The sequence below is a fragment of the Macaca mulatta genome, chromosome 4 (assembly GCF_049350105.2).
Source record: "Macaca mulatta isolate MMU2019108-1 chromosome 4, T2T-MMU8v2.0, whole genome shotgun sequence".
Classification (NCBI taxonomy): Eukaryota; Metazoa; Chordata; class Mammalia; order Primates; family Cercopithecidae; genus Macaca; species Macaca mulatta.
In genome coordinates, this window is record NC_133409.1 from 33,348,492 (window position 1) to 33,374,718 (window position 26,227).

The window sequence follows — 26,227 nt, forward strand, 5'->3', positions numbered from 1 at the left end:
GAGCAAAAGACATAAATGAAAATCTGACAGGAGTAGAAACACAAACAATAAATATTTGAAAACATGCTCAACCTCAATGACAGTCAGAAAAAATTCAAATTTGGACCACAATATTATCCTTACCTAATAGGAAAAACAATCTGAAAATGTGCAAATAAATACCAAGGGTTACTCAGCATACGAATCAATAGAAATGCATAGTGCCAACTGGAATGCCAATTGTTCAATCATTTTTCAAACAACTTAGAGTCAACTTATCAAGTTGAATACATAAACCACATGACTTAGCAATATCACTACTTAGCAATATCATACACATGTACGTGAATGCTCATAACAATATTTTTTAAAATATTACCACTAGAAAACCAGGAAACAACCCAAATATCCATAGACAAATGACTGAATAATCAATTTTAGCTTATTCAAAAACAGAATGCTATACAACACTGAAAAAATGATTACCACTACATAAAAATACTGGATGTTGACTGGGAAAAAAAATCGAGTAGCCAAAAAAATATACAAATCATGATATCATTTATAAAGCATTTGTTAATTGTATAAAACAAAATATTTGTTTAAAGTAAATTAAAGAAAAAAGAAACAAAATGATGAACAAAAAATTCAAAATACTACATTCCTTGGTATAGAAGGAAAGTTTTAATGGAGAGAAACTTTTAGGAAGTTCTGGTGAGATTAAGTTGATTTCCATAAAACATACATATATTATTATTCTTTATATTTCCTGATTAGTCATGTATTATAAAATATTTCACCAAAAATAAATATTAATAAAAGAAAACTGAATACATGAACTGCCTGCATTCAGAGGAATGTTTTTTAAAAAGGAGAAAAAAGAGAAAATGATCAAAAAAGTTTACCAAAAAATAAAGGGTAGTACAGGCTTTTAGATCTAAGGAAAGAAGGAGAGTCCAATAATCTCAAACATTACATGGAAGACAAGGGGAATAAAGACTTGGGAAAAGTCAGAGATATCTCATCAGAAGACAGAAATTTTCAGGTGTGTGAAAGGAATAGCAACCAAGTTACAAGACAATAATTGGAAATGAACTAGAAGCGTTAAGTAAAAACCATCCTACGAAGTCTAGCTATGAAGAACACATGTCCAGAAAGACAGGACAAAGTTTTTCACTGTCCTTCTGGACATCAATTCTTCATAAGTTTCATAAACTTTCAACAAGTTTTGCAGCTGAATGAAACCTTTACATATTTGCAGAGAGACAGGTAGGAATCAGTGGACACATGGTGTACACTGGAGTAGGCCTGGAGAAAAGAATCAAAGATGCAGGAGAAGGCAGATCATTGTTAAGGTTACATGCCACTTTTAAATAAATAATATTGTAAATGATAGGGTTGCTATTCTCTACATTAAATGCCTCACCACTCAATAGTCAAGCCAATAGGTTATCAATTACAACCCTGCTAGAGAACAACTTCTTAGTTCAAAGATTTAACATTTCTCCTTCTTTTTTCACTTACCACACAGTCTAATCCAACTGAGCATTCACTAGACCTTTTTAAAAACTGAGACCAACTAAAGGACATGGTACAGGCATCACCTCTCCTACTCTCCAATTCTCTTAACCTCTGGTGCAAGAACAAAATCTTTTCCTAATAGGGACATGGTTCCTCTTGGAAGAGGAGTGGGAAGTGAAAGTTAGGGTGTAAATGGGATTTCCTGGAACAAAGCTGAAGGCAGAGAGGGGTGGGAGAGCCTAGAGTCCAGGAGTAATCAAAAATCAATGCAGATCATCTAGACAGTAGGGAAGCATTAGAGACCAGACACAGGAGTCCTGGTCTACAACCACGGTTCGGACCCTACACAAGGCAATGGCCATGCTGAAATGTGGTAGCTGCTACATAAAGCAGCTTGCTGACCTCCCCTCGCTGGAGTTACTGCCACCGAAGTCTGTTACATCAGCAGCTGAAATAACTTCACATCAGCCTCTTTGTTTTATATTACAGAAGGAGAGAACCTTAAAAACACTTAAGAATTAAATAATGATGTGTGGCCAGGTTGTAATAAGAAGTACAAATGCCACTCTAATTCATATTTTCCAAACCATTCCCTCTGAGTTAAAATATTCAGGTTTTTAAATTTCTCCTTCTCATGGTTAATAAATTAACACCATTTTTATAGAAAATTTCCAATTCTCCTTGGTACCAGTTCACTCCCTCCCAACAATATGATCACAAATAATGGTTTAAATAATCTCCCTAATCTACTCTCTTTCTAGTAGAGGTAATAAGATTGAAAAATAATATGAAAAGTTTCAGTCTCAGTGCCTACAAAAAAAATGCCATCCATTTGTATGAAGGCTAATCAGAAATGCAAAGGTACTGGACAATGAGCAGCCTTTCTCTTATATCTTTCTTTTATAAGCTTAGTGAGCTACTCTGTCTTCACCCAACAAGCACATGCTTTATTCAGTTAGTTACAGATGACCAAGTTTTGACTTAGATAACAGGGGAAGTAGATTGTGCCCTCTTTCTCTCTGATTTCTGGTCACTCCATAAGATAGCTGATAGACATGCATGGTCTCAACGAGTGTAGAGATGATTTGTTAAGGAGGATTTATTAGCTGAGGTGAGAGGATTGTTTCTGCAACATGAGCTCTCTCTGAACTAGAGTGAGACCCAAGGCTGAAACTCAATACAGGGCATAACCTCTTGACAAGGGTAGTCCACTAAATTTCAGTTAGCAGAGTGATAACTAAGAAGCAGAGGATAACGTTGCCTTCTGTATCCTTTGCTTGATGTTTTTCCAAAAAAAAGAACTCTGAACAAGGAAGATCCAGAAACAAACTCATTTAAAAATGCTGTACCTTACACAACTCAGGCCCATAACTAAATAACTCAACTGGCTCCAAATTGGAAAGCAAATGGCAATGAAAAAGCAGAAAGGACCTTTTGCTGCACTGTGAAGGCAGCCCACTGACAATTCTCAGAGGCAAGCGGCACCGCAAAAAGGAACTCTCAACATGAACAAGGAGCTTCCTGCTGCCAATCAATGGGGTACTCTTGGCTGTATGCTGAGTGAATGCCATTTATTAACTGGGCTGCATTAAAACCAGCAGGTCCATTTGTGAACAGCAACCCACTTTATTTTCCAGGAGATCTTGGGGGAGTAGCATGCCCTTCTATGGCACAATGAATCTTACTTGGCATACTGGACATAGAACTTGTCCGACTTGGAACCACTTAGTACTTAAAGCAAATAAAGGATTAGAACATCCAGGTGTAGGAGATTAAGGACTTAACAGGCAGATGGAGGAGAAGAGCATAATCTGGACATCCTTCAGCCTTTATTGTAAGGGAAAGTTCCCCCGGGATCCCAGCAGAAAGAACAAAACTTGAACAAAATTTAGCAATTCTGTTGACAAAATAATCTTTGAACAGACTTTTAAAAAACATTAGTTTGTATGCCAAAAACCTGATTACCTTTCATAACAAAATAAATAATTCTCTACCCAAGAGAAAGGGAACTAAGTAACAAAAATATGACTTGCCCTCCACAGGTCATCATCTAAAAATGTGAACAGTGCAACTTCATGGGTCTAGTTCGTACAGAGAGGGTTTGAATTGTGCAGTGTGCAGATGTCCAGTAAATGCTGTGTTATGGGCCCCCTTTGATCTGCTAAATTCAGTCGTCAGATTGACTTATAAAAATCATCACTGTCATCACATTGTTCTGCTGATTAGCGTCTTCTGAGTGGTCCAAGCATCGAGGAGTCAGACAAATCTCCCACCCCAGATTTGGAAACTTCTCAACAAGGTACAACTTATTTAGCATACCCCTTCCCTCCTCATTTCAAGACCCTCCATGCGGGCCAGAGAGAGCAGAATGGCTGTCCCCTTACACAGTATGATCATTCTCATTTCTGACTGCCTGAGACTGCTATCTATGCCTCATAATTGGGAAACCTCAAGTGCCTTTTACTCCTGCCTTTACACACCCACCATTTTTATGCCCACTACAGTAGCTCAATTTTGTAAGAGACAGGGTCTTGCTATGTTGCCCAGGCTGATTAGAACTCCTGGGTTCAAGCAATCCTCCTGCCTCAGCCTCTCAAGTACCAGATCAATTTTTATCGGATCCCAGAGCCCACATGTTTCTTCCTTCTTGGAGCTCCCTTATTAGTACTGTTTTCTCTGCAATATTAACATTTTAATCCTTTTCCTTCCCATCTAAGGGTCATGACCAACACTCCTATCACAAAAAAACAGGTTAACAGGAAGAAAACATAACAAATTTATTTGATCATAGTTTACATAACACAGGAGCCTTCAGAAGGAAAACCCAAAAATATGGCAAAAAGTCAGTTTTTATGCTTAGTTTCAATGTTGTATGGACACCCATGTAGAAATATGATTTCACATGAAGAGTAGGATCTAATCAATGCTAGCAGACTGAGGTGGGGAAACCCAGCAAGGCCTTTCCACATTCTTCTTGGCCACTTTGTGCAGCATTTCTTCCTTCTGGGTACAGGGCAGGACCCTTTCTAGGATTTGGGTCTTTTGACCTACATGCATACAAGATAGGTCAGATAATTTCTTCGTGGCCAGTTATTTCACAGAAAGGCAGGTGAAAGTTAGAGCAATTGTTTTCAGGTGTTATGGCTGGCTTTGAAGAAAAAGAGAGGTTCTGGTTTCTATGCCCTGCCATGGGGAAGAGGTTCCTGTAGAAGCCAACTATAGTTTCAGTGGCTAGCCTTGGGGGAGTAGGAGAAGTGAGAGACAGGAGGGAAGGAGAAGGTCAGAGAGAAACTTTTATTTCTGAAACTGCTCTGGAGGCTTTCATTTTGGAGATTGTTTTCTGAGCCCCAACAACTCTTGGACATTTAATGAAACAAAATACAAGGCTGCCAATGTGGATGTTTTATCTCTCTCTGAAGACTTTCTTCTCCTCGTTGTTTAATTATGGCATTTTCAAATATTATGAGTTAGCGATAATAGTATAACCAAGTCTTATTTAACCATCATTTTCCATTAAAAATTATCGATGTATGGGCAATTGTCTTAGTGGATTTTATATTCCCCAAGGAAAAGTATAAAATTGTTTTCATACTTTTTTGCTGGTTTTGTCCCCAAACCCAGACTAGTGCTAAGCGTGTAGTAAAAACTCAGCATGTGGTTGTGGAAATGAATTGAACTTCAGTTCACCAAAGTTCTGAGCATTCCATGAAGTATTCAGCTACATTCAATCAAATCTTGGATACACAACCCATGAAACCATTCAGTGTTCTTAAAGAAACATTAACAAATAATATGAAAGAATAAGTCCCCTGAGAAAGTGTATGGATATAAAATAATTCTAATTTTACTCTTATACCATCATTGAATGCTTAATCAGCAAGCCAATTTTCTTTTGACACCAAGACTGGAAAATCATCACTAATATACAGCCTGGCACAGGAGAGAGGGACTAAAATTTCACAGGAGAGAGGAGAGCTAGCTCTATTCTCACTAGAAACATGACCTTAAGCAAGTCACTTATCCTCTCTCAGCCCTTATCTCTAAAATAAAAATAGTTGTACTTTTCCCAGTGACCCCACAGTGCTATTGTGAGAATGATTTTTTTTAATTTATACAATTGCTTTCTGAAATGCAAAGCACCTAATTGTCATTTTGCCTTTATGGGACACCCAGACCTTTTTAAAAGAGGGCCTATAATACTATTGGAGGAAAAATACCTGAAATACATATCACAAGCAAAATGTCTAATGAGCAATGCAGGCCACACACATCCAAGGAGAAGGGAGTGACCACTGAGTGTGGAGGTGTTAAGCAAAGCTACATGGTAGAAGTGGACATAAAGTTGGGTCTCAAAGGACAAACAGAACTTGGACAAGGGAAAGGAAGAAACAAAGCCATTTCAGGACACACATACATTACATCCTACAAAAAAAAGAATGGTAGAAAGATTGGAGTAGTTGTCTGATGCTAAATGATGAAGGACCTCAAACAAAGGCTGAGTGTTTTGACTTTAAAGGAAACACTGGCAAAATCTGAGGAGCTCAATATCAGCAAATTAGCATTCCCCCAACAAGTAATTGACTTATAATAGATTTTAAGGTGAGAGAAAATAGGAAATTACCGTTATCAAGACCAGACACAATCAGAGCTGGGAGCAGAGTAAACAGTAAAAAAAGACTAAAGAAAAATATAAATGGGAAGCACGTACAAGATAAGACTAAGAATGAGTAAATAGGGTCCCTTGATAAAAATTATCTGAAAGCATTAGGATTCTTTCCTCAGATTGCAAAGCTCTACATAACTGGAATCTGCCCATCTCATCTTGAAACAGGTAACCTTTGACCTCTGTACCAATCTCTGTCCCTCTGCAATGCCAATTTCCTTCCATATTTAGGTCCTTGGTTTTTTTCTGTCTCTAACGTGTTTCCCCTGATCTCTGCATGCCTAGTTCGTTTTTCTCATTCAGATCTCCAGGTGACAGTTCTTTCTAGACCACCTGGTCTAATGCAGTTTCTAAGACTTCTGCTCTCATATTTTTTTAACTTTAATTATTTCTTTAACACTTATTATATTCTAATCTTTTTCTCATTTATTTATCCAGATTTTCTCCCCCACGAGCTCTGACCCCTAGAGTAGAATTCCTGGGACTATAGGATCCTTGAGACTTATTCAGCACTGTCCAACCCCAGCACCCAGAAGGGTGCCTGGCATGGATTAGGTTGCTCAATATCCACTCACCAAATGGATAAAATAAGTAAGTCAGTACAGCAGTCCTTCAGAGAGAAAGTGTTTCTGTTTTATTCAGATCTAATTGGGTCCTGTGCCTTCTTTAGGCTGGGAATTCCTCTTCCCTTAAATGCTGTGAGTGATTCCCAAATCTTTTCAATTCTGTCTCTTTTCTACTTAACTAGGTCTAGTTGGTGTCTGTAATTTTTAAATAAGAGCTTTAAATAGACAACTTTGTGAACCTAATAAATCACAGTAGACTAGCTATCATCCCATATTGCAGGGACTGAAACTCAAGAAGTCCCACAACATAGTCACTCAATGAGCAAGGAGGCCTTGACAGAATGGACATGAACACGTGACAATGGATAGTAAACACAGGTCACATGACAACTAATCCAAACCTTTACCCAATATACAAAATGGCCTCTACGTTTTTCTCCAACACCATTAAAAAAAAAAAGAAAAGGAGAGCTTCTACTTCTAATTCTCACACATCATGTCACAATGTCTAATATATGTACCACAAAAACAATTATTTGGTTATCTTCATTGTTCTGCTTACAATGGGTCTCACTCCATCCCCACAAGACACAGAAAGAGGGGACTAAATGAAAGAAAAAACAAACAAACAAACAAACAAAAACAAAACACAGAAATTCATCTTGGTGTTTATGGAGCTAAACTGACTTCATCTCTTTGTAAGTCTTATATTACTAAAGTTTACAACCAAACCAAAAGTGTCTTTTAACAAATATAAGCCCAGAGAACCACGCTGTTTTTAATTATTATATTTGTGATGTTGTTGCAAAATGTCAGGATCTAAAGATATTTAAGCTTGCACCAAACTTTGTCTCTAGGTTCTAGAAATGTTTTGTTCTTTATTATTTTATTGAATTATTACTTGGTATAAATTTGACTATAGACCTTATTTTTAAACATAAAATGAGAATTGATTCACTGCTTCCAGAGGACTGAGAAGAATGATTTTTTTAACAGATCATTCAAAGAATATTAAGAATCTAATTCTCATAAGGGAATTCCAGTGGTGTGTGCAATGACTATTTATAATTAAATGCAGAAATAACATGTAGTAGCTAGTTTTATAATGACGGTTTTAAGAACACCTTTTGAAAATCAAGACAGCTAAAATTAACTATAAATTGTCCACTAGATTATATAAGTAAAATTTAGTGTCCAAAGTTTGTTTTCCTTCATATTCTAACCCTACTAACAACAGAATAGATTCTATGTAATATTATGTAAAGAATAATAAAATTGAAAAGACTACAAATGTCTGACATTTGCTGTACATTTCCTTCTTCCCACATTCTCTCAAATTAAAAATGTATTTATTTTCCAAGAATTGAAACTGAAATCACCACAGCACAAAAGTTTTTAGATAAAATGTTTTTAAATAAAAAACATATTCATTTTTGTTTTTCCCTTATAACACCAATATTTTGTTCACATATTATATATAGACTAAAGTGAAGAAAAATCAGTCTTTGAAATGAAAATGGACAAAGAGTTCACACAGAAATTCAAGTTGTTCAAAAACTGGAAAGCCCTAAAACTAGACCAATTCCAATTAACTATCAAAGTCAGCAGACAACATAATTGAAGAAAAAATTAATTTTAAATTGTTATCTATTTGTCATGTATTATATGAAACGGTATAGCATTGTCAGAAACAGCATTTAAACTGATTAGAAGGAAACGGTTCTCACATTTATCTGCCTGATCAATTTATGCTAAATAATTAATAAAGAAGTATGCAAAACAAGAAATCAGAAATGTATTTTTTCAGATTCAGCAAACCAAAGTGAGTGCTAGTTGAGTACATAAGCAAAGAACTGGCATCTCTTCCACTGCTCCTTTGAGCATTTGTCTTCCTCATTCCCCTTAGGTAAGACAAACTCCTAAGTAAGAAAAAATCATGCATTGAACAAACAATGCTTATTTCTCCTGACCGCTCATTATTTTTCAGTTACTAAAAGGGAATTGAACTAATTTATGGAAATGTTTCTCAAAAGAAACAATGAAAGGTACTGTGGCAGCTCCCACCACCCTATATAAAAGCAGTATGACTGAGCAGAATAAAAAGAGGCTTATTACATATTTACAGTAATTGTTCTGTTAACTATCAGGACTCTTTTGTTCATCAGTTAAAATTTATTTACACAACCATAAGTTTCATCAATGAATCAACAATAACCATTTAAGGTCAAAGTAGAGCAGACATTTTGTAATAAAAGCAAATCACCATCAGGAACCAGAGACAAGTCACCTTCACAGGGTTCTAAGTTTTAAGAAAACAGTAACTATAATAATAGGAGGGCCTTCTCAACCCATTTGGGGTACTCTATTTGCAACAAAGAGAATTGTGATCAAATAAAAGGTATTTTGTCAGTGTAAAAATAAGCCACAATGACCATGTTAGGTAAATCCTGTTGCCGTAACTAAAATAAGTCTATCTAGTTGTGGCTAACTTCAGAAGTCACTGATATAGCTAAAGACCAAACTCATAAAAATCATACTATTTTACTAAAGACAAAAAATGAGAAATAATATTGCTGCACCACTAAATAAGCACAAATTCAACTGTGCATGAAGGTAAGAAACATTTACTTAGCACACGTTCAAATATTAATACAAATAAAAGATGACAAACACGAAAGTTTCCAGCCTAGTATCCCACACACAGTAGATACCCAATAGATCATCTTTCCTTCCTTGCTTTCTAGCCCCTTTAGTCAGTGATCCACTGTCTTACCGACTTATTTACATTTTCAAGTATGTAAGTGTGTCTTCTCTCTCCAACTACATTGAAAAATAAAAATTGCTTCATTCATTGATAGATACGTATTTTTTTAATTCTACCATATGTCTTACATGTGCTACCCACAAACAGTATGTGCTGACAGGTAGTATTGCTCGAAAGCTTAAGACACAGCGTGAAGTATAACATTGCTTTTGGCTGTGCAGGAGAATATTCATCTAAAAATTCTTTAAATAATAGTTTTATTATTATTATTATTATTACTTTGAGAATAGGTCCCAGGCTCCTTGAAAGCCTTCTTCTGTCACCCTCAGTTTGTCAGCTATTTCCTTCTTCACAGTTACAAAATGACCACAATGGCACCAAGAGCCATGTTCTCATACAACAGCACTCTCTTTAGGATCAGGGAGTAACATCATTCCCAGAAGTTTCCTGGCAGATTTTCTTTCCTAACTAATTGACCAGAACTGTGTCACATATAGCCATCCTTACCTACAAAGAAGCTGGGAAAGCAAGTAAGCTGGTTGGAACTCCTGCCACTATGAAAGAAAGCGAGGAGAATGACTAATAAATAGACAACAAACAATATCCGCAACACTGCTATACAAGATCATGAGCAGAGTCACTTACAATGCTTATGCAGGAAGTTACCTCTATATGATATATCCAGAGAAAAAAAAAATCCTGCTGCTTGCCTTTCTAAAGTGGGTCTCTATATGGATGAATGCAGATCAGCAAAAAAATTGGAAGAGTTCTGAGAGCTATGACAGAGGAGGGACATCCCCTCTTTTTACTCTTTGCATGGATGGTTTTTACTCTTTTCATGGATGGTTCATGAGCATGTTCTTCTTACACAGGCTATTGCGCCTGAAGATCAATCTTTTAGAGGTTTTTTATTCAAATAAAAATGGTCACTTGGTTTAACCTCAATCTTTTCAGATCCAAAGCCAGTAGAATCTCTGGAGTATAACACTCTTTCTACTGCCAAAATATCAATATAATATACATTAATATAACCCTTTTAAAAGGAGACAAAAACAGAAAATCTCATGCCTGTCAATTCTTACTTTTTTCTCAAACCGATGTAAAAATGTTAAGAAGAAAATGCATTGCAAAAGTTGTGTTTGTTTCTCCATGTATTGGGGGAGAAAAAGGCACTTTCTGCTATATTATCACATTCTAATTTCTGGCCAAACCCCTGTAGTTTCATCACGCATGATTTTTGTGATTAATGATGTGCACCCAGTTAATGGAAAACAGCAGATTAGGTTTCCACTAATAGTTTTGCAAGTTACATACGTCTGCCTGCCTCATTTAGTAACAACCTCACTGTTCAGTAAGAAAGTATGGATTTAATCCCAAAGCAGAACTTAGTTTTATGAATACAAGACAGGTCAGACTTCCAGAGTGGAGAAAATTATGCTTTTAGAGGTATGCTGATCTTCAGCTGAAATTTAACATGGAGATGATACCTAAGGATTTGCGGGGTTTTCCCTATTTACTTCTATTTAGCAATCAATATAAGAATCTACAGTACTTATTTGTGGCCTATAAAATACATAGAATAGCATCTTTCAACCATAGCAACTAAAACAAATGTAATACGATAATTTCTATAATTAGTATACTAAGCTGAAAAGACATCGATTGTTCTGAAAACATAAGTGAAAAACAGTTTGTTCCTTATATGTTAGTGGATCACTGCAATGATTATGTCAAAAAGCAAAATTTACATTTGCTGGTTCTAAGTAACTGTAATTTACAAAAAAAATACACAGTACAGTGGAAAGCATCTAGAAATAGAGGAATCGACAGAAAAGAATTCTAGTCTCATTTCCACTTCAAATTACTTTAGAAACTAAACTATCTTTTGTTTTTGCTCTCCCCACTACATTTTATATTTACCTCTCTCATGCCATTTAACCATCGCTATGGTATTTCAAGTTATATCTATGTATATCTCACATTTCCCATCTGGACTAGCCTCCTTAAGAGCAGAGTAAACATCTGATTTACATTTTTATCTTCTACAGTGTAAAGCTAGACTGCAAACTTCATGAGAAAAGGGACTTGCTCGTGTACCCCCAGGAGTTAGCATGATGTGACCTCACAGTATGTGTCTAATAGTAGATGTTACAATAAATAAAAAACTTGAAAAGAATGCCGTGCTTTCAAAATAAAAGAAAATGGGGATACTCTTTAAGAACCACACTAAGCTAATTAATACCAACAAGTTAGAGAATGATCCAAAAATTTCAAAAGAAGAAACTAAACAAAAAATACAAATGGACAATGACTAGCAAATTTGTTAAGCAGACCAAGATTATATCACTACTGTGACAAAAAGGAAAAACTAAACTAAACGTGTCAATGACTCCCAACGCCTACTACAATTTCAAATTACTTTGCCTTTGTGATTTTCTGTACAAAGTCTTCACCCTGTATACATTGATCCTTCCTCATCAATCTTCAAGAGAAGATTCAAATATCAAACCTCCATCAAATTTTTGTTTCTTCCTTGATTCTCCTGGACAGAAGAATAATCTCTCTATTCTTTAAACTTCCAAAACGGTTTATCTGTGCTTCTCTACTAAAATATAGCACTTATTTATTTTTTTTTCCACAGCACCATGCAATCAAGGCTAAGAACAAAATAAAATGACTACAGCTTACAAAAATAAAGAACATAAAGCAATAAGAACAGTGACCTTTGAAAGCTATTCTTTTTTTAACTAGGTATTTTTAACCTATATTACTTAATATATCACATACTTCAATATCATGAAGTTTAGCTCGTAGAGTTTCTAAGCAAGCAGTACTTCAGAATTTGCATTGTCATAATTTTCCCCCAATCTTAAGAATAAATATGCCTTTTAGTTATTGAGAAATTTATTGAGGCAAGTCCTAGAATTGATAAAGCAAAGAATAATTTACAACTGAACATATCCCTCTGCAAAAATGTTGTCAAGGCAAAGAATGCCCTTGACTTGCTAAAAGATGGCTGGAATGAAAAACACAATCTGCTATTCGACAGAGCCAGTATTCTCACCCATTCCTGAGTTGGAAAAGCCTTGAAGAAGAACAATTATTTTACGAACAAACAGATCTCCATAAATCATGATGAAAACAAAGTTAAAGTATGAAATACTAAATAATGAAATCCAATGGATCAATTCATGGTTAAGTCTGTCCACATTCTGAAGTTAATTCATTTGGGCAAGTCTAATAAGATGTTCAACACATGAAGTTAGTTGTTTCACAGGGGTCACAGCTAAATTGTTTTACGGTCAAGGCAGTCAGATGGTTTTGTTTCTTCACTAAGGATAACATTATTTTATTTAATACATTTTTACTTAAAAATTTAACAAAAATTATATGAAATATTTCTGAAAATTTATCCAGCTATTTGAACTGGCTTAATAAGAGAGAAAAGGAACTTCAAATGGTAAGTTTGTCCCCAAAAAGCAAGTCTGATACATACCTCTGTATACACAGGAGGTGGTTCCTTTCTTACACAAGAATAGAAATCAAGCCTCCAAATTTCCCTGATGGAATCTCAAAACTGGCCTCCAATATCTGGTATTTAAAGCAGTTGAGTTTCTCTTTAAATATAGAGACATGAGCACCTAAAACACCCATCAAAAAATTCTACCATGTTTTGCCAGCAAACCAGTACTTACCAAACACTTGACAGGATTTGACTTTGAAAGCTATCAAAATGTATGGGAGATTTAATGTTTTTCATGTTACTTTCCAAGAGCAAAAAAGCACATAAATATAGTTTATGTTATGTTGGTTGTTTCTAATAACTAATGTACAGGTACAACTAATAATCTAAATGATTAAATTGATGAAAACATCAATCAAGTAATTTACTGAGCACTAAGCACATGAATAAAAAGTACTCTCTTGTTTGCTCTCATTGATTAAGCTTTGCAGGTTAAGGACAAATATGTGAGAGCAAAATAATCACTTAAGAAATTATCTATGGCTCAAATTTTAATCTGCAACAATGAGACATTTACCCATAGTTTCCATGTATTTATTTAGTCATCATTTTGTCTGACAAAACATCTCCAAAATGATGTCACTGGCCTGGCTGAAACTCACCCAGGCACTTTTTGCACTTCTTGCTTAAATACACCACAAGCACATATAATGAAGGGGGTTTTGTCATGCAAAATGAGACTGAACAAAGAATTATTAATCCTGTTCAAAGTACTGTAACTTGACAGTAGAATTAACACCGCAGTAATTTGTGCCATAAGAAAATAATGTTATTAACATCAATGATTCAAAGATAGATCTTTAACAACTTAGAAAAAATAACTACATGTATGTTATTTCTTAGTTACCAGGAAAAAGAAATATATCATAGATATATTACTTGCTGGATTTATCAACAGTTACTTCTATGTTTTTATTGTTGTTTTAAAGTACAACTGACAGTCCGATTCCTTAAAGAACTATCTACACAGGAAACAAGTTGTGAACAGGGTTGAATACAGGCAATCTGACTTCAAAACCCACATTTTTAATGAGTCTGCTAGATTAATTTTTATTGGGGGTTTTAATTTGTTTTGTGAAAGCTGACTCTGTTGATAATTTTATTCTGCGAATCAGAATTTCTTTCTAGTGCTATGTTAAGCTCCTATGACAGATTCTCATGAAATCAGTATAATATAATGCATTGTGAGAGTGACCTGGCGATGACAGCCATCAACCCACTTTTGTCAGAGTTGAGCCCACTGATCTTGCAACAAGTGCTCTAGCATTCGTTTTACACACTCCCATCCACCTACCTACCATATCATATATGCAGCCCTCCTGGGGCTGTGGACCCTGAAAAAGCAGATGGCTCTCCCAGACTGAAGAGAAACATCCTTATGCTCCGGAATAACAGAATCAACTAGTACCTAATGAAAATCCATTGAAAACTCAATAAACAGATAACCTTGAACTGAAAATCTTACCTGTGGAACCATGCCTACAATGTAGGAGGCTTTTAATAAAACAGAAAACTCAACTCAAAATAAAGCAATTAAAGCAAAGCATTTCTTTTTTCCCCTTCAAGAATAAAGACAAACCTCACTTAAATAATTCATTTTTAAAAGGCAGAAATAAAACTATTCGTTTATATACTGCTTGCTGACCATCATAAAATATACTTTTACATAAATGTATTCTCATTAGGCTTTATAACAAGCTACAAATAAACAAGTCCTTTAAAAGTTTCAATCTCAAGGTCTAACACCAAATTGACCTTTTAAAGAAATAACAATATCCAGGGACTGAACCTCATAGTAGGATTACTGAACAAACTCTCCAAACTAGTAAATGAACCTTTTTATTAAGAGTATATAAACTCAGTCACAGAAACATAAAGTAGGTACTGACACTATTGATTATCTGATTTAATCATAATTCAATGAATCATTTCTGAAATAAACACACAAGGTTTGTGAATAACTTACCCTTTTTGGCTTATATTTACATGTCATTTAATTGACAAAATTTAATTCATTATTCAATTAATTAATCAAAATTAAAATAATTAATGAAAATGCCTCCCCCTTAACATAGTTCATGAAACTCTATATCACATTTATTTCCCAAATGTTACTTTCAAAAAGTCAGTAAATCAGTCCAGTCTGAAGATTACAATAAACTCAAAAAGGCTATTTCTTCCTGAACAAAGCTATAGAAAAGAATCTGTCAGTAAGTAGCTCTTTGTCAAACTACCAACAAATTCTGGACCTAAATTTGATTTTTTTAACATGTAGAAATATTTTCCCTAGTTTAAAGGTTTTGTGCCAATGTCTCCAAACACTTCCTCATCAACAGGGTGGGGAAGAAAGAGGAGCAATCTCTCATTACCATGGGATGCATATTTATATCCATGTATGACACTTCTCCAACAATGGGGGTGGGAAAGGCAAGAGGGAAATCTCTCATGACCATGAGATGCATATTTACATTGATGTATTACACATATAGTGAGATCTGATGACATCAAAACATACACCAGAAAAGTACAGATGATTACCTGATATTCATTGGGCCAAAAGGTGCTCACTGCTAGCTCAGCCCGAAGCCAATCTCTACCCGTGAATCCAGTCACATTCCAAATTGGATTGGCAAGCGGTCCTTTATTCACCCTAACCAATATGTTCAAAGTGCCAGGATTCAGTCCTTTCTGGCTATATAATAGGTAACTGAAATCAATGCAGTGAGTGTCGTTCTCCTTCATTGTAGGCAGCTGAAGTCTGGCCTTTTCTCCAGGGTCGTGATCTGAAGAGTCCACTATCATATAGGAACCTGAAATGACATTACCAATAATAATGCTAAAGAGATATATAAGCAAAGGGAACATATAACAACAAAAATAAGCCAATCCATTCTGAACATTAAATTTAACTTAAAAAGACTGTTTTCCAGAACACAGCCATAGAAATATATCAATCAATTAAATAGATGAACTGAATTCCTACCAGGTAACAGACAGCATTCAAAGTACACATTATGTATTAATTCATTTAGTCTCCACAACAACCTGTTGTTATCCTATTTTACAAATTAGGAAATTGAGGCACAGTTAGTAACACTCAAAGCTGGGTTCAAATCCAGATCTCACTCTAAATCTCTGGTATTACTGGACACAAGTCTTTTAATATAATATATATATTATATATATATATACACACACACAACATATACACACACATACACAAAAGTGATACTTTATTGGCCTGGTTTACATAGAGGGTACACTTCTATTTTTCATTATCCAGAATATTATTGCAGGGAGATGTGCTTAGAGTGCAGATAATGGAACCATTTCTAATTTCATATTGGAAGATCATCATTTATACAAGTTATGTGATCACTTGTAACATACTAATTTTGAACCTCAGTTCAGGGAATGAGGACACTTTGTAGTGTCAGTATGAGGGCTAAAGTTAAAAATGCCTAGAGCTGGCCGTGCGCAGTGGTGCACGCCTGTAATCCCAGCACTTTGGGAGGCCGAGGCGGGCGGATCATCGAGACCATCCTCCTGGCTAACACAGTGAAACCCCGTCTCTACTAAAAATACAAAAAATTAGCCGGGCGTGGTGGTGCGCGCCTGTAGTCCCAGCTACTCGGAGGCTGAGGCAGGAGAATGGCGTGAATCCGGGAGGCGGAACTTGCAGTGAGCCGAGATCGCGCCACTGCACTCCAGCCTGGGCGACAAAGCAAGACTCCGTCTCAAAAAAAAAAAAATTCCCTAGAGCTGAGGATCAGGACATAGTAGATTTCCCCATTTGGAGTCTCATCAACTAAGGTGTCAGCTAATCACCACTACTATTGGCCCCAGTTCTGTAATAGTCACTACACTCATGTAGAGCTACAAGAAACCCAGTTGAAAATCACCAATCTACTCCATTCCCTTTGACTTAGTAAGTGTTCATTGGTTATCTATCATGTGGAGGCACAGGACATAAAGAGTCCCACTCTCATAGCTCACATACAGACTTTCCATTGCAGGCAAAGGCCACATAGGGACTAAGTACAAAAATGAGACTTGAACACCAGGCTGCTGCTTTTAGTCCCAGAAAACTCTCCAGTAAAACAACCAATTGTTCTCATGTCATTGTGGATTTTAACAAAGACACATATCACAAAAATGCAAATATGCCTATTTATTACACAGAAGATGGAACACAAATTTTATTGTAAAATATCCTTTTTCTTTGCTAGCATATAATTTTAACCAAAATCTATCAGATGTAGTGTTACAGAACTCAGTGTTACAAGAGTTGCACTTGACCTTCTCTTCCTGACAACATGCAAAATCAATCTTCTGTATTCCCTCCCCAAAATTTGTACCCATGACACATTAAACACTCGTTAACTACTAGTCTAACTTGTTCAATTAACCCTCAACAACAGATGCAAATCATGGCAGAGAGGATGGTGTCAACTACTTGAGAAGCTGAATTTCAAATGTGACCAATTGCCACTGAGTAGCAGGTACCCTCTGGTTGAGAGCTTTTGGGAAGATTTCTGTGACACTTTAGTATAATCAAAGTACAGAATAAACAGATCATAGTGATAGTGGCTGATATTATTATTCACTTCTTTTTCCTAGTTATCCTCTTCTCTTGTAAGCTAGGATTCTTTTTGTTTCTCTTTCTTTCTCTCTGAGTCTCACAGATGGCACATTAATCGAATAAATTGTCCGTGTATACTTTGGAGAAATTATGTCTTTATTTTTAAACAGAACATCCTGGATCCCAACCCAATTTATAGAAGCAGGATGTTTCTAGTCCTTATTATATTCACATTCTGAAGTCAATGGTTGGTTTAGCAAGATGTCTTTCAGATTCACCACTGCATAGCAGACCAATTATTCCTTTCAACGAGGACCAGCCCTGAGATCTTGGATAAGTTACTTAGTGTTTGTTATTGGGCCTTAGCATCTTCACAAACCTGTAGCCTATTTCCCCACTACTACAACAGTCTTTCCACCCCCCAACGCCCCGCCCAATGGAATATTATGGCAGCAGTGCATTTAAATTTATTTTTAGAGGTCTGTATCAATTATGGCTTCTGAATGTCAACTTTAAAGTAGTAATCTCTAAATGATTAACTGGCTTTCTAATAGTCATTTTCTCCTGTTATAAAATAAACTTTGGTGTAAAAATATGCTTTGTGTCACATTTTAATTATATAGCATAATATTTACTATAAAGACCATTCAGGAATTTTCAGTCAGTTGTACTCTTAAGCTACAATAATTATTTTTCTTATTAAGGAAACAGGATAGGCAAAGTATATTCACTTGCAGGCATTATCAATTTGATCATTAGGAATACAAAAGTCACAAAATAAAAGCTTTGTGAATAGTCTACACTATTTCAACATTTCAAGCAAGTTAAATAATAAAGAAAAATAGTGTTGATAATTCATTTCTATAGAATGTTTCTGCTAAATGGCCCTCTTTCAATAATGCCTGACTACTGCCACATTCTCTGAGTGCTCTGGAATAATAATGCATTTATTGCACAGCTCCAGAAAGGAAGAATCAAGTACTAGCACCAAAAAGCCATCTAAATCCTTCTGCCTACTGCCTTGATATAATGGCAATTTGTCCAGTAGGCACTAGGGAGGGAGCTGCCTGTCTGACCCAGTATTCCCTTCCATCATCCCAAACACAGAAGATACTGTGCTATTCTTATCAACATCTAAAAATTACTTCTGTAGTCTCCCAGAATAACTGGCTCCCAATCCTTACACTTGGGAAATTATACAATATGTACTTCCCTCATACTTTATGTTATAATTTAAACTTATTTACGACTGTTCTGTTACCAGCTAACTAATTCCTCAGATTTCTAACAAGAGTTTAGTTATCTCAAGGCTTAATAAAACATCTATGTTCCCACACATACAATGTAGTAGCTTTTAATTAAAACTTCTTTAAAATGGCCTTACGAATATTCCTTACAGTCTCTTGAGCAACAGAGTTCTCAAATATGTCATTCAAGACAGAGAAAACTGTATATGCTTTTTATTTGTTTGTTTTAAGTGCAACCTTTGTAGACAGCAATTTGACATCAAAGACCTTTAAGAGATATTCATGAATAAAACACCAAAAGCAATTGCAACAAAAGCCAAAATTGACAAATGGTATCTAATTAAATCAAAGAGGTTCTGCACTGCAAAACAAACTTTCATCAGAATGAGCAGGCAACCTACAGAATGGGAAAAAATGTTTACAATCTATCCATTTGACAAGAGGCTAATATTCAGAATCTACAAGGAACTTAAACGAATTTACAAGAAAAAAAAACCATTAAAAAGTGGGTGGAAGATATGAACAGACACTTTTCAAAAGAAGACATTTATGCGACCAGCAAACATATGAAAAAAAAGCTCATCATCACTGGTCATTAGAGAAATGCAAATCAAAACCACAATGATATACCATCTCACACCAGTTAGAATGGCAATCATTAAAAAGTCAGGAAAAAACAGATGCTGGAGAGGATGTGGAGAAATACGAATGTTTTCACACTGTATGTGGGAGTGTAAATTAGTTCGACCATTGTCGAAGACAGTGTGGCAATTCCTCAAGGATCTAGAACTAGAAATACCATTTGACCCAGCAATCCCATTACTACGTATATACCCAAAGGATTAAAATCATTTTACTGTAAAGACACAGGCACACGTATGTTTACTGCAGCACTATTCACAATAGCGAAGACTTGGAACCAACCCAAATGCCCATCAATGATAGCCTGGATAAAGAAAACGTAGCACATATACACCATGGAAAACTATGCAGCCATAAAAAAGAATGAGTTCACATCCTTTGCAGGGACATGCATGGAGCTGGAAACCATAGTTCTCAGCAAACTATCACAAGAACAGAAAACAAGACACCACATTTTCTCACTCATAAGTGGGAGTTGAACAATGAGAACATATGGCACAGGGAGGGGAACATCACACACCAGGGCCTGTTGGGGGGCAGGGGGAGGGATAGCATTAGGAGAAATACCTAATGCAGCAAACCACCATGGCCCATGTATACTTATGTAACAAACCTGCAGGTTCTGCATATGTATCTCAGAACTTAAAATATATTAAAAAAAAAAAAAAAAAAGAGATACATGCCTTCTGGTCTGGGAATTCCATGTCTACAAATGTATATTAGATAAACCATGTAAAAGATACAGGTTTAAAGGATGCCTAACTCATTACACTAAAATGGAGAAAAATTAAGTATTCTTAATATTCAATAATCAGTAATTTGCAAAATTATTGCAAATCAATTTAGTGAACAATAATGCAGTCATTAAGAATTACATTATTTTAAAACATTTTATGGAACATATTTACAATGTGTTAAGTAAAATATGCAGGTTTTAAACTATTAAACCCACTTATGAAAAATACATATTTAAGTTAAATAAATACATCCGTGTAAATGTGCATATATTCACATATGCACACACATAAACTTGTACATGTGACTAGAAAAATATATAGCAAAATCTTAATGGTATATTATCTGGTGGGCTGTAATCGTCTTCTAGGTTTTCAAAAAAGTTTTTGCATATGTACAGTTTCTGAGAGTTCTATAATGAATAGGCATTAGATTTGCACTTTTTTATTAAAACAGACTACATGAATACTATCGTACAAGAGGAAAATCAAATGAATAATGATACTTAGTAAATAAACACAGGTGGGTATTTTTAGTCTTTTAAAAATAAATCCTATTTGTATCCTACAGATTAACAGCATCTTGGCATTCAAAAAACACAATACAAAAATTGAGTACTTCTTATTCCAATTCACTAAAAAATAGAAAGGCAGAGAAGACTTAAAACAAATGGCAGTTTTTACTAAAAAGAATGGCCAAGAAAAATAATATAATCTTGTATCTAGATGAATATATAATGCCCTACGGATTTTATATATTAGTGATTTTTTATCTTTAAGCTACACTTCTATGAATAAGGTATTTATATGGGAAATTCGATTAATAGTAAAGAAAATAATTATAAATGGATTTCCATACTTTCTTCTAAACCTCTTTTAAATATGTATGTGTTGGTATACTTTAGTACACTAACATAATATTTGTATTGTCAGTTATTATTCAAAATCTGTTGAATGTGCCCTATTACTAAAAGAAAAATTTGAACTTCTCTGCTTAGTATTCACAACTTTCCATGATCTTATCCCAAAGTAACTTTGGTCATTTTACCTCCCACTTCTCTTCACAAACCACCTTCTCCAGTCCGACAGACCCCTCACTATTTTCTCCACACATTGTGCCAGTTTTCTTTCCTCGAACTGTCTCACAGTTTCTAAATGTCTAATTCTGGCCCCCAATTATACACTGCTTTTGTGCCAATTTTAAATGATTTATATGGATATCATTTGTCAACCTCAGAAGGGTAATTATGTTCTCTTAGAAAGCATCTGACTTATTCAGAGTCCAATCAGAAGAGAGAAGCCACACAGTAAATTTAACAGTGAAAATGTAATATAAAGAATTACTACCTATAAGAAGGTAGAAACTTTAAAGTTGTGAAGAAAACCTTAAAGAATAATCAAAGTACCCAAGAAAGAAACCAATGTAGACAGCGGAGGTTGCTGAGAATCAGATTTCCTTAAAGAAGTTAGAGTTGCAGCTCACGGAATGATAAAGTCTGCTGGGTCACTCAGGCCAGAGCCGGTCCTGCTGTAGGGAAGCAAGGGAAACAGGACACATTCTCCCTGCAGCAGAGTGGCATGAGGCCTGGGGTATGTGTGTGCCACAGCAAGGCGGTCACCAGGCCAGGTCTGGTGCTACAAGCTCACTGAGGGACTATGTCTGCTACATGCACACAGCTCCGTCCACCGTGCCGTATCACCAAGAAAAAACAACCCTAGGATCACAATTCAACCAAGAATAGATGTTTCTTCTTTCTTAAGTGTCTCTCCAGTGCCCTCTACTGACAAAGCTTAACACTGCGCCAGTTGTAAAGCAGAACCGCTTTACAGGGTCAAGTGCTGCTATCACAGAGCAGGTAATGAAGGATAAATTTTAAGCTCCAGGGCAATAAATTGATAACTGGCACCCTATCTAACAAGGGCTTTGCATACAATAGAAGTCTAATAAACATTTGTTACTTGATTAGTTAGATTACCAGTTGAAAGAGGAGGCAAAGACACTGTTTAATAACATGAACAATTGAGGCAGCAGTAGCTCTAACTATATGTGAGATATATAACCAGAAAATGTCAAAACAACAACAAAAAGAAAAACAAATGAAACTAGTTTATGCTGCTTTCAAACATTAGGATTTAATGAAAAAGTATAATGTTTGGAAGTACATATTTAATGTATTTGTCAGAGCCACACTGGTATACATAAGAAATCTTCTATTAAACAAACGTTCTCAAATGTTTTAGTCTCAGGGCCCCTTTATACTTGTGATGTTAAGGATATCAAGCAGCTTTTGTTTCTGAGTTATATCAATATTGACCATATTAGAAATTAAAATGGAAAAAATTCAAAAATAATAATTTGTTTAAGATTAGCAATGATCTCATAATTTACTATCATATTTTCATGAAAAATAACCATTTCCCAAAATAAACAAAAAAAGATAGCAAGAAGATAAGCATTGTTTTACTTTTTACAAATCTCTTTAGTGTCTGTCTCAATAGAAGACAATTAGATTCTCATTTTTACTTAATCCTTCAATCTGTTGTAGTATCATGCATCATGTAACCTCTGGGAAATTCTTCTAATCATTCATGAGACAATAAAAGAGAAAAAAGGAAAACTGTATCTCAGTGTTATTGATAAGCAATTTTGACCTCATGGATCACCTGAAAGAGTATGAGGGTCTACAGAGATCTTTGGATCACATGTAGAGAACCCTATATTTTAATATACATAAACCTTTTTATCACTCTGCCGTAATGAGAACATTATGTTGAGTCTACTTCACTCACTCAGTCTCTGCAGGGTATAAAGATGTACTCTATAAAATCAGTTAGAAAACAAAATCCTTCACCGGAGTGCTGGATGCCTGAAGAATGAAGATGAAAAAAGCTGAGATATATATATATATATATCTCAGGAGATTTATTATAAGGAATAGGCTCATATGATTGTGGAAGCTGAGAAGTCCAGTCTCAGGACAGGAAAGCTGATGGTATAATTCCAATCCGAGCCCAAAGGCCTGAGAAACAGGAGAGTCAATGGTATAAATTCCAGTTCAAGTCCAAGTCTGAGTCCAATAACCAGGAAAGCCTATGGTGTAAGCTCCAATCTGAGTCCAAGTCCAAAGGCAGGAGACTGATATCCCAGCTTGTAGACAGTCAGACACGGGGGAATTCTTACTCCTTATTCAACTCAGTACTTCAAGCGATTGGATGAGGCCCACCCACATTGGGGAGGGCTATCTGCTTTACTCAGTGTACCTTTCAAATGTTAATCACATCCAGAAACATACACACACACACACACACACACACACACACCCCTAGAAATAATGTTTAAGCTAATATCGCTGAGTCTAACTGACACATAAATCAACCATCACAAAGGGCTTTCTTCCACTCTAGTCTGCCACCATCAGAGAATCAGATTGTTACATATGAGCAGAAGAGTACAGAGGACTAAGTAATATTCTATCCTCATAAGAAAAGTATTTTTATGTGTTCTGAAGACCATTTTGAATAGCTACCAAAGCACCAACGCACTGTGCAAAACAGCTAGCTCTTGGCATTGAGTGAGATTTTCCCAGTAGTAACAAAGAACATGCCAGAAACTGTTGGTGTAAAAAAACTTAAAGACATTATACAATAATGTTGCTTCATGCCCAGAGAGCTTAAGAAGCAATAATCAGGATCTCTAAGTAGAAAGAAGAGTGACAAGTGAAATCATTATTTGGGTCTCAGCCCATCTGGGATATTTTTTTTTTCTGTTATAAAATTAATGTCTCTAAGTACTTCTGTTACTATTACCTTTGTGCTGAAGGCAATGCCATTATGCTCCTTTTCATATCTTACATCTTTTCATTTCTTTTTTCAAGCCTCTTCTCCCACCACCATTTTTTTTTCATCTGATTAAGTGGCAACAAATATAACCAATTATTAAAACTAAGGACTCAGTAATCAAACTAGGAATCAGTTTGATTTTTTCCCTCTTTTAATTAACTAGCAAGTCTCATTGCTTCTACTTCCTAGCTCTCTCCTCAATCCATTCATGTCTCTTCATAATCACTAGTTTTACCAAACTCCTGTTACCCCTCAGGAGGACAAATAGAATGGAATCCTAGCAAGTTTTATGATTTCCACACTACTAGCCCTACAATCGTTTCTGAAAGGCAGCCAGGTTAATTTTTTTAAATCTTTCTCATCCTCATATTGCGTTGAGAATAAGATCCAAACTCTAGCCCCACCCCTCAGCTTCAATATGATCTAGTGCCTGCCTTCCTCTCCAACATTATTTCTTACACCTCTCTTCCCTTACATAAGATGTTCCAGATACAATGGGCTTTTTCTTTAAAAAAAAAAAAAAAAAAAAAAAAAAAAAAACACCTAAGTTTATGCTTGTCTCAGTCTCCATGCACTGGACCTTCCTCTGTTTGAAATGTTCTGTCCTCAGCTGGCTGTTTTTCATCATTCATCTATTGGTGAAGCATTCCTAGGTCGGTTAAATAAAGTAGTTCCTTCCAAGCTTCTTTCTAACATATCACTTTTTATTATATCCTTTATAGCACTTGCCACTTACTGAATTTATTTGTTTACTTAATTGAAAAATTCCATGAAAAGTTGGGATTTCATGTATGTTGTTCATCCAAAAATCTAGAACAAGGTCTGGAGTTTTCAGTTTGAAGTTGAATGTTTTATAAAAAAGTCAGACAACTATCTATTTGTGTTTCCTGTGCTGCATTCCCATAGCACTTACATAATGCTCTTTTATGTACAAAATATACTATACCTGTCTGTGCATTCCCAGAACCCTAGTACAAGCTTTTTAAGATTAGAAACCTCTTTGGCCTCGCCAGCCCCTAACAGAGGGGCTGTGTAATTTGTAAACTCGGCAAGCTCCACTGAAGGTAAGCAAAAATATTTTTTAAGTATTTTTAATTCAAAGATAGTTAAAGAGAAAAAAAAAGGTAAAATTTGAAATGATAATAAGCAAAGCTCTCAATCTTAAGAATAACCCTAAAATATTCCATTAATTTGGTTAAACGGACATTAGTGTCATCACTTTTTGTACAGTCTATTTTTAATTCTTCAAGCTTTTACATTCTATTATTTCTTAAGATGGATGTTTCTCTTCTAATGAAGTCTATCCCCTACATCATACAATTCGTTTCTAAGACAGTATGAGGCAAATATTACAAAATGTCAGAAAAAGAAAAAGTAAACTTTCCCCCCAAACTCCAAAACAAATGAACTGAATTTGCATCTTTGTAGGAGTTTACTTTCAACAACTTTAGTCTCCTTAAAATGTCCCTCCCATTGCCTTGTAAAAATATAAACCTGTTTCCTTCACAGTCCGAAGGATAAAATTTCTCTTGATCTCTGAAGAAGTGCTTTGTATTTGTTCTAGGTAGCCAGCTTACATTTGAACATAGAAAAAATATATGGATTTCAGATAATAGCTTCTAAAAACCTTCAGGCAACAAAGAAAAATTAAAATGAAAGTTTCAGTAGAAAGTAGCACATTTCTCCTTCTTAGGAAGTGGATGTCCTCGTGGAATTTACCCGTTACACATTAAGATTTAGAAACTTGGCCAAGCATTGTTCTATAGTTTAATCCCCTTCCCCTACTACATCTTAGAGAGACAAAAAGCAAGTACTTGGCCATTACTTTGACAAAGAAAATTGCCAGTTTCATCTTTATGACACAGGAAACCTATGTCATAAATTGTTAAAAGGATTAGTGCCATCTGTTTCCTATTTCAAAGTGGCTAATTTTATAATAGGTTTTGAGTTCCTTTCCAGCACCTTCCAGTACTCCAGTTTTCCCTACTTCCTACACATCTATTTACTTGTCTATCCTGGGCAAATAATTTAACCTCTCTCTGTCTTGTTTCCTCATCTTGAAGTGCCCACCCCACTGAGGTCCAGTGTGCAGACTAAACAAGACTGCCTCCATGATGTGCCAAGGCACACTGACAAGAGGAATAGATGGGTCCTCAATACTCATTC

The 26,227-nt window shown here is 35.5% G+C and overlaps 1 protein-coding gene across 5 annotated transcripts in view; it reads right to left on the bottom strand.

The window, feature by feature from the left end:
- The window catches only part of PTPRK (protein tyrosine phosphatase receptor type K), a 559,982-nt gene that overhangs the window by 343,653 nt on the left and 190,102 nt on the right, over positions 1-26,227 (bottom strand). For all 5 annotated transcript variants that reach the window (XM_028847097.2, XM_028847096.2, XM_078001187.1 and 2 more), the window contains exon 3: positions 15,555-15,826. In XM_028847097.2, the coding sequence (XP_028702930.1) occupies positions 15,555-15,826 (272 nt within the window). The remainder of the gene's footprint in view (positions 1-15,554; positions 15,827-26,227) is intronic.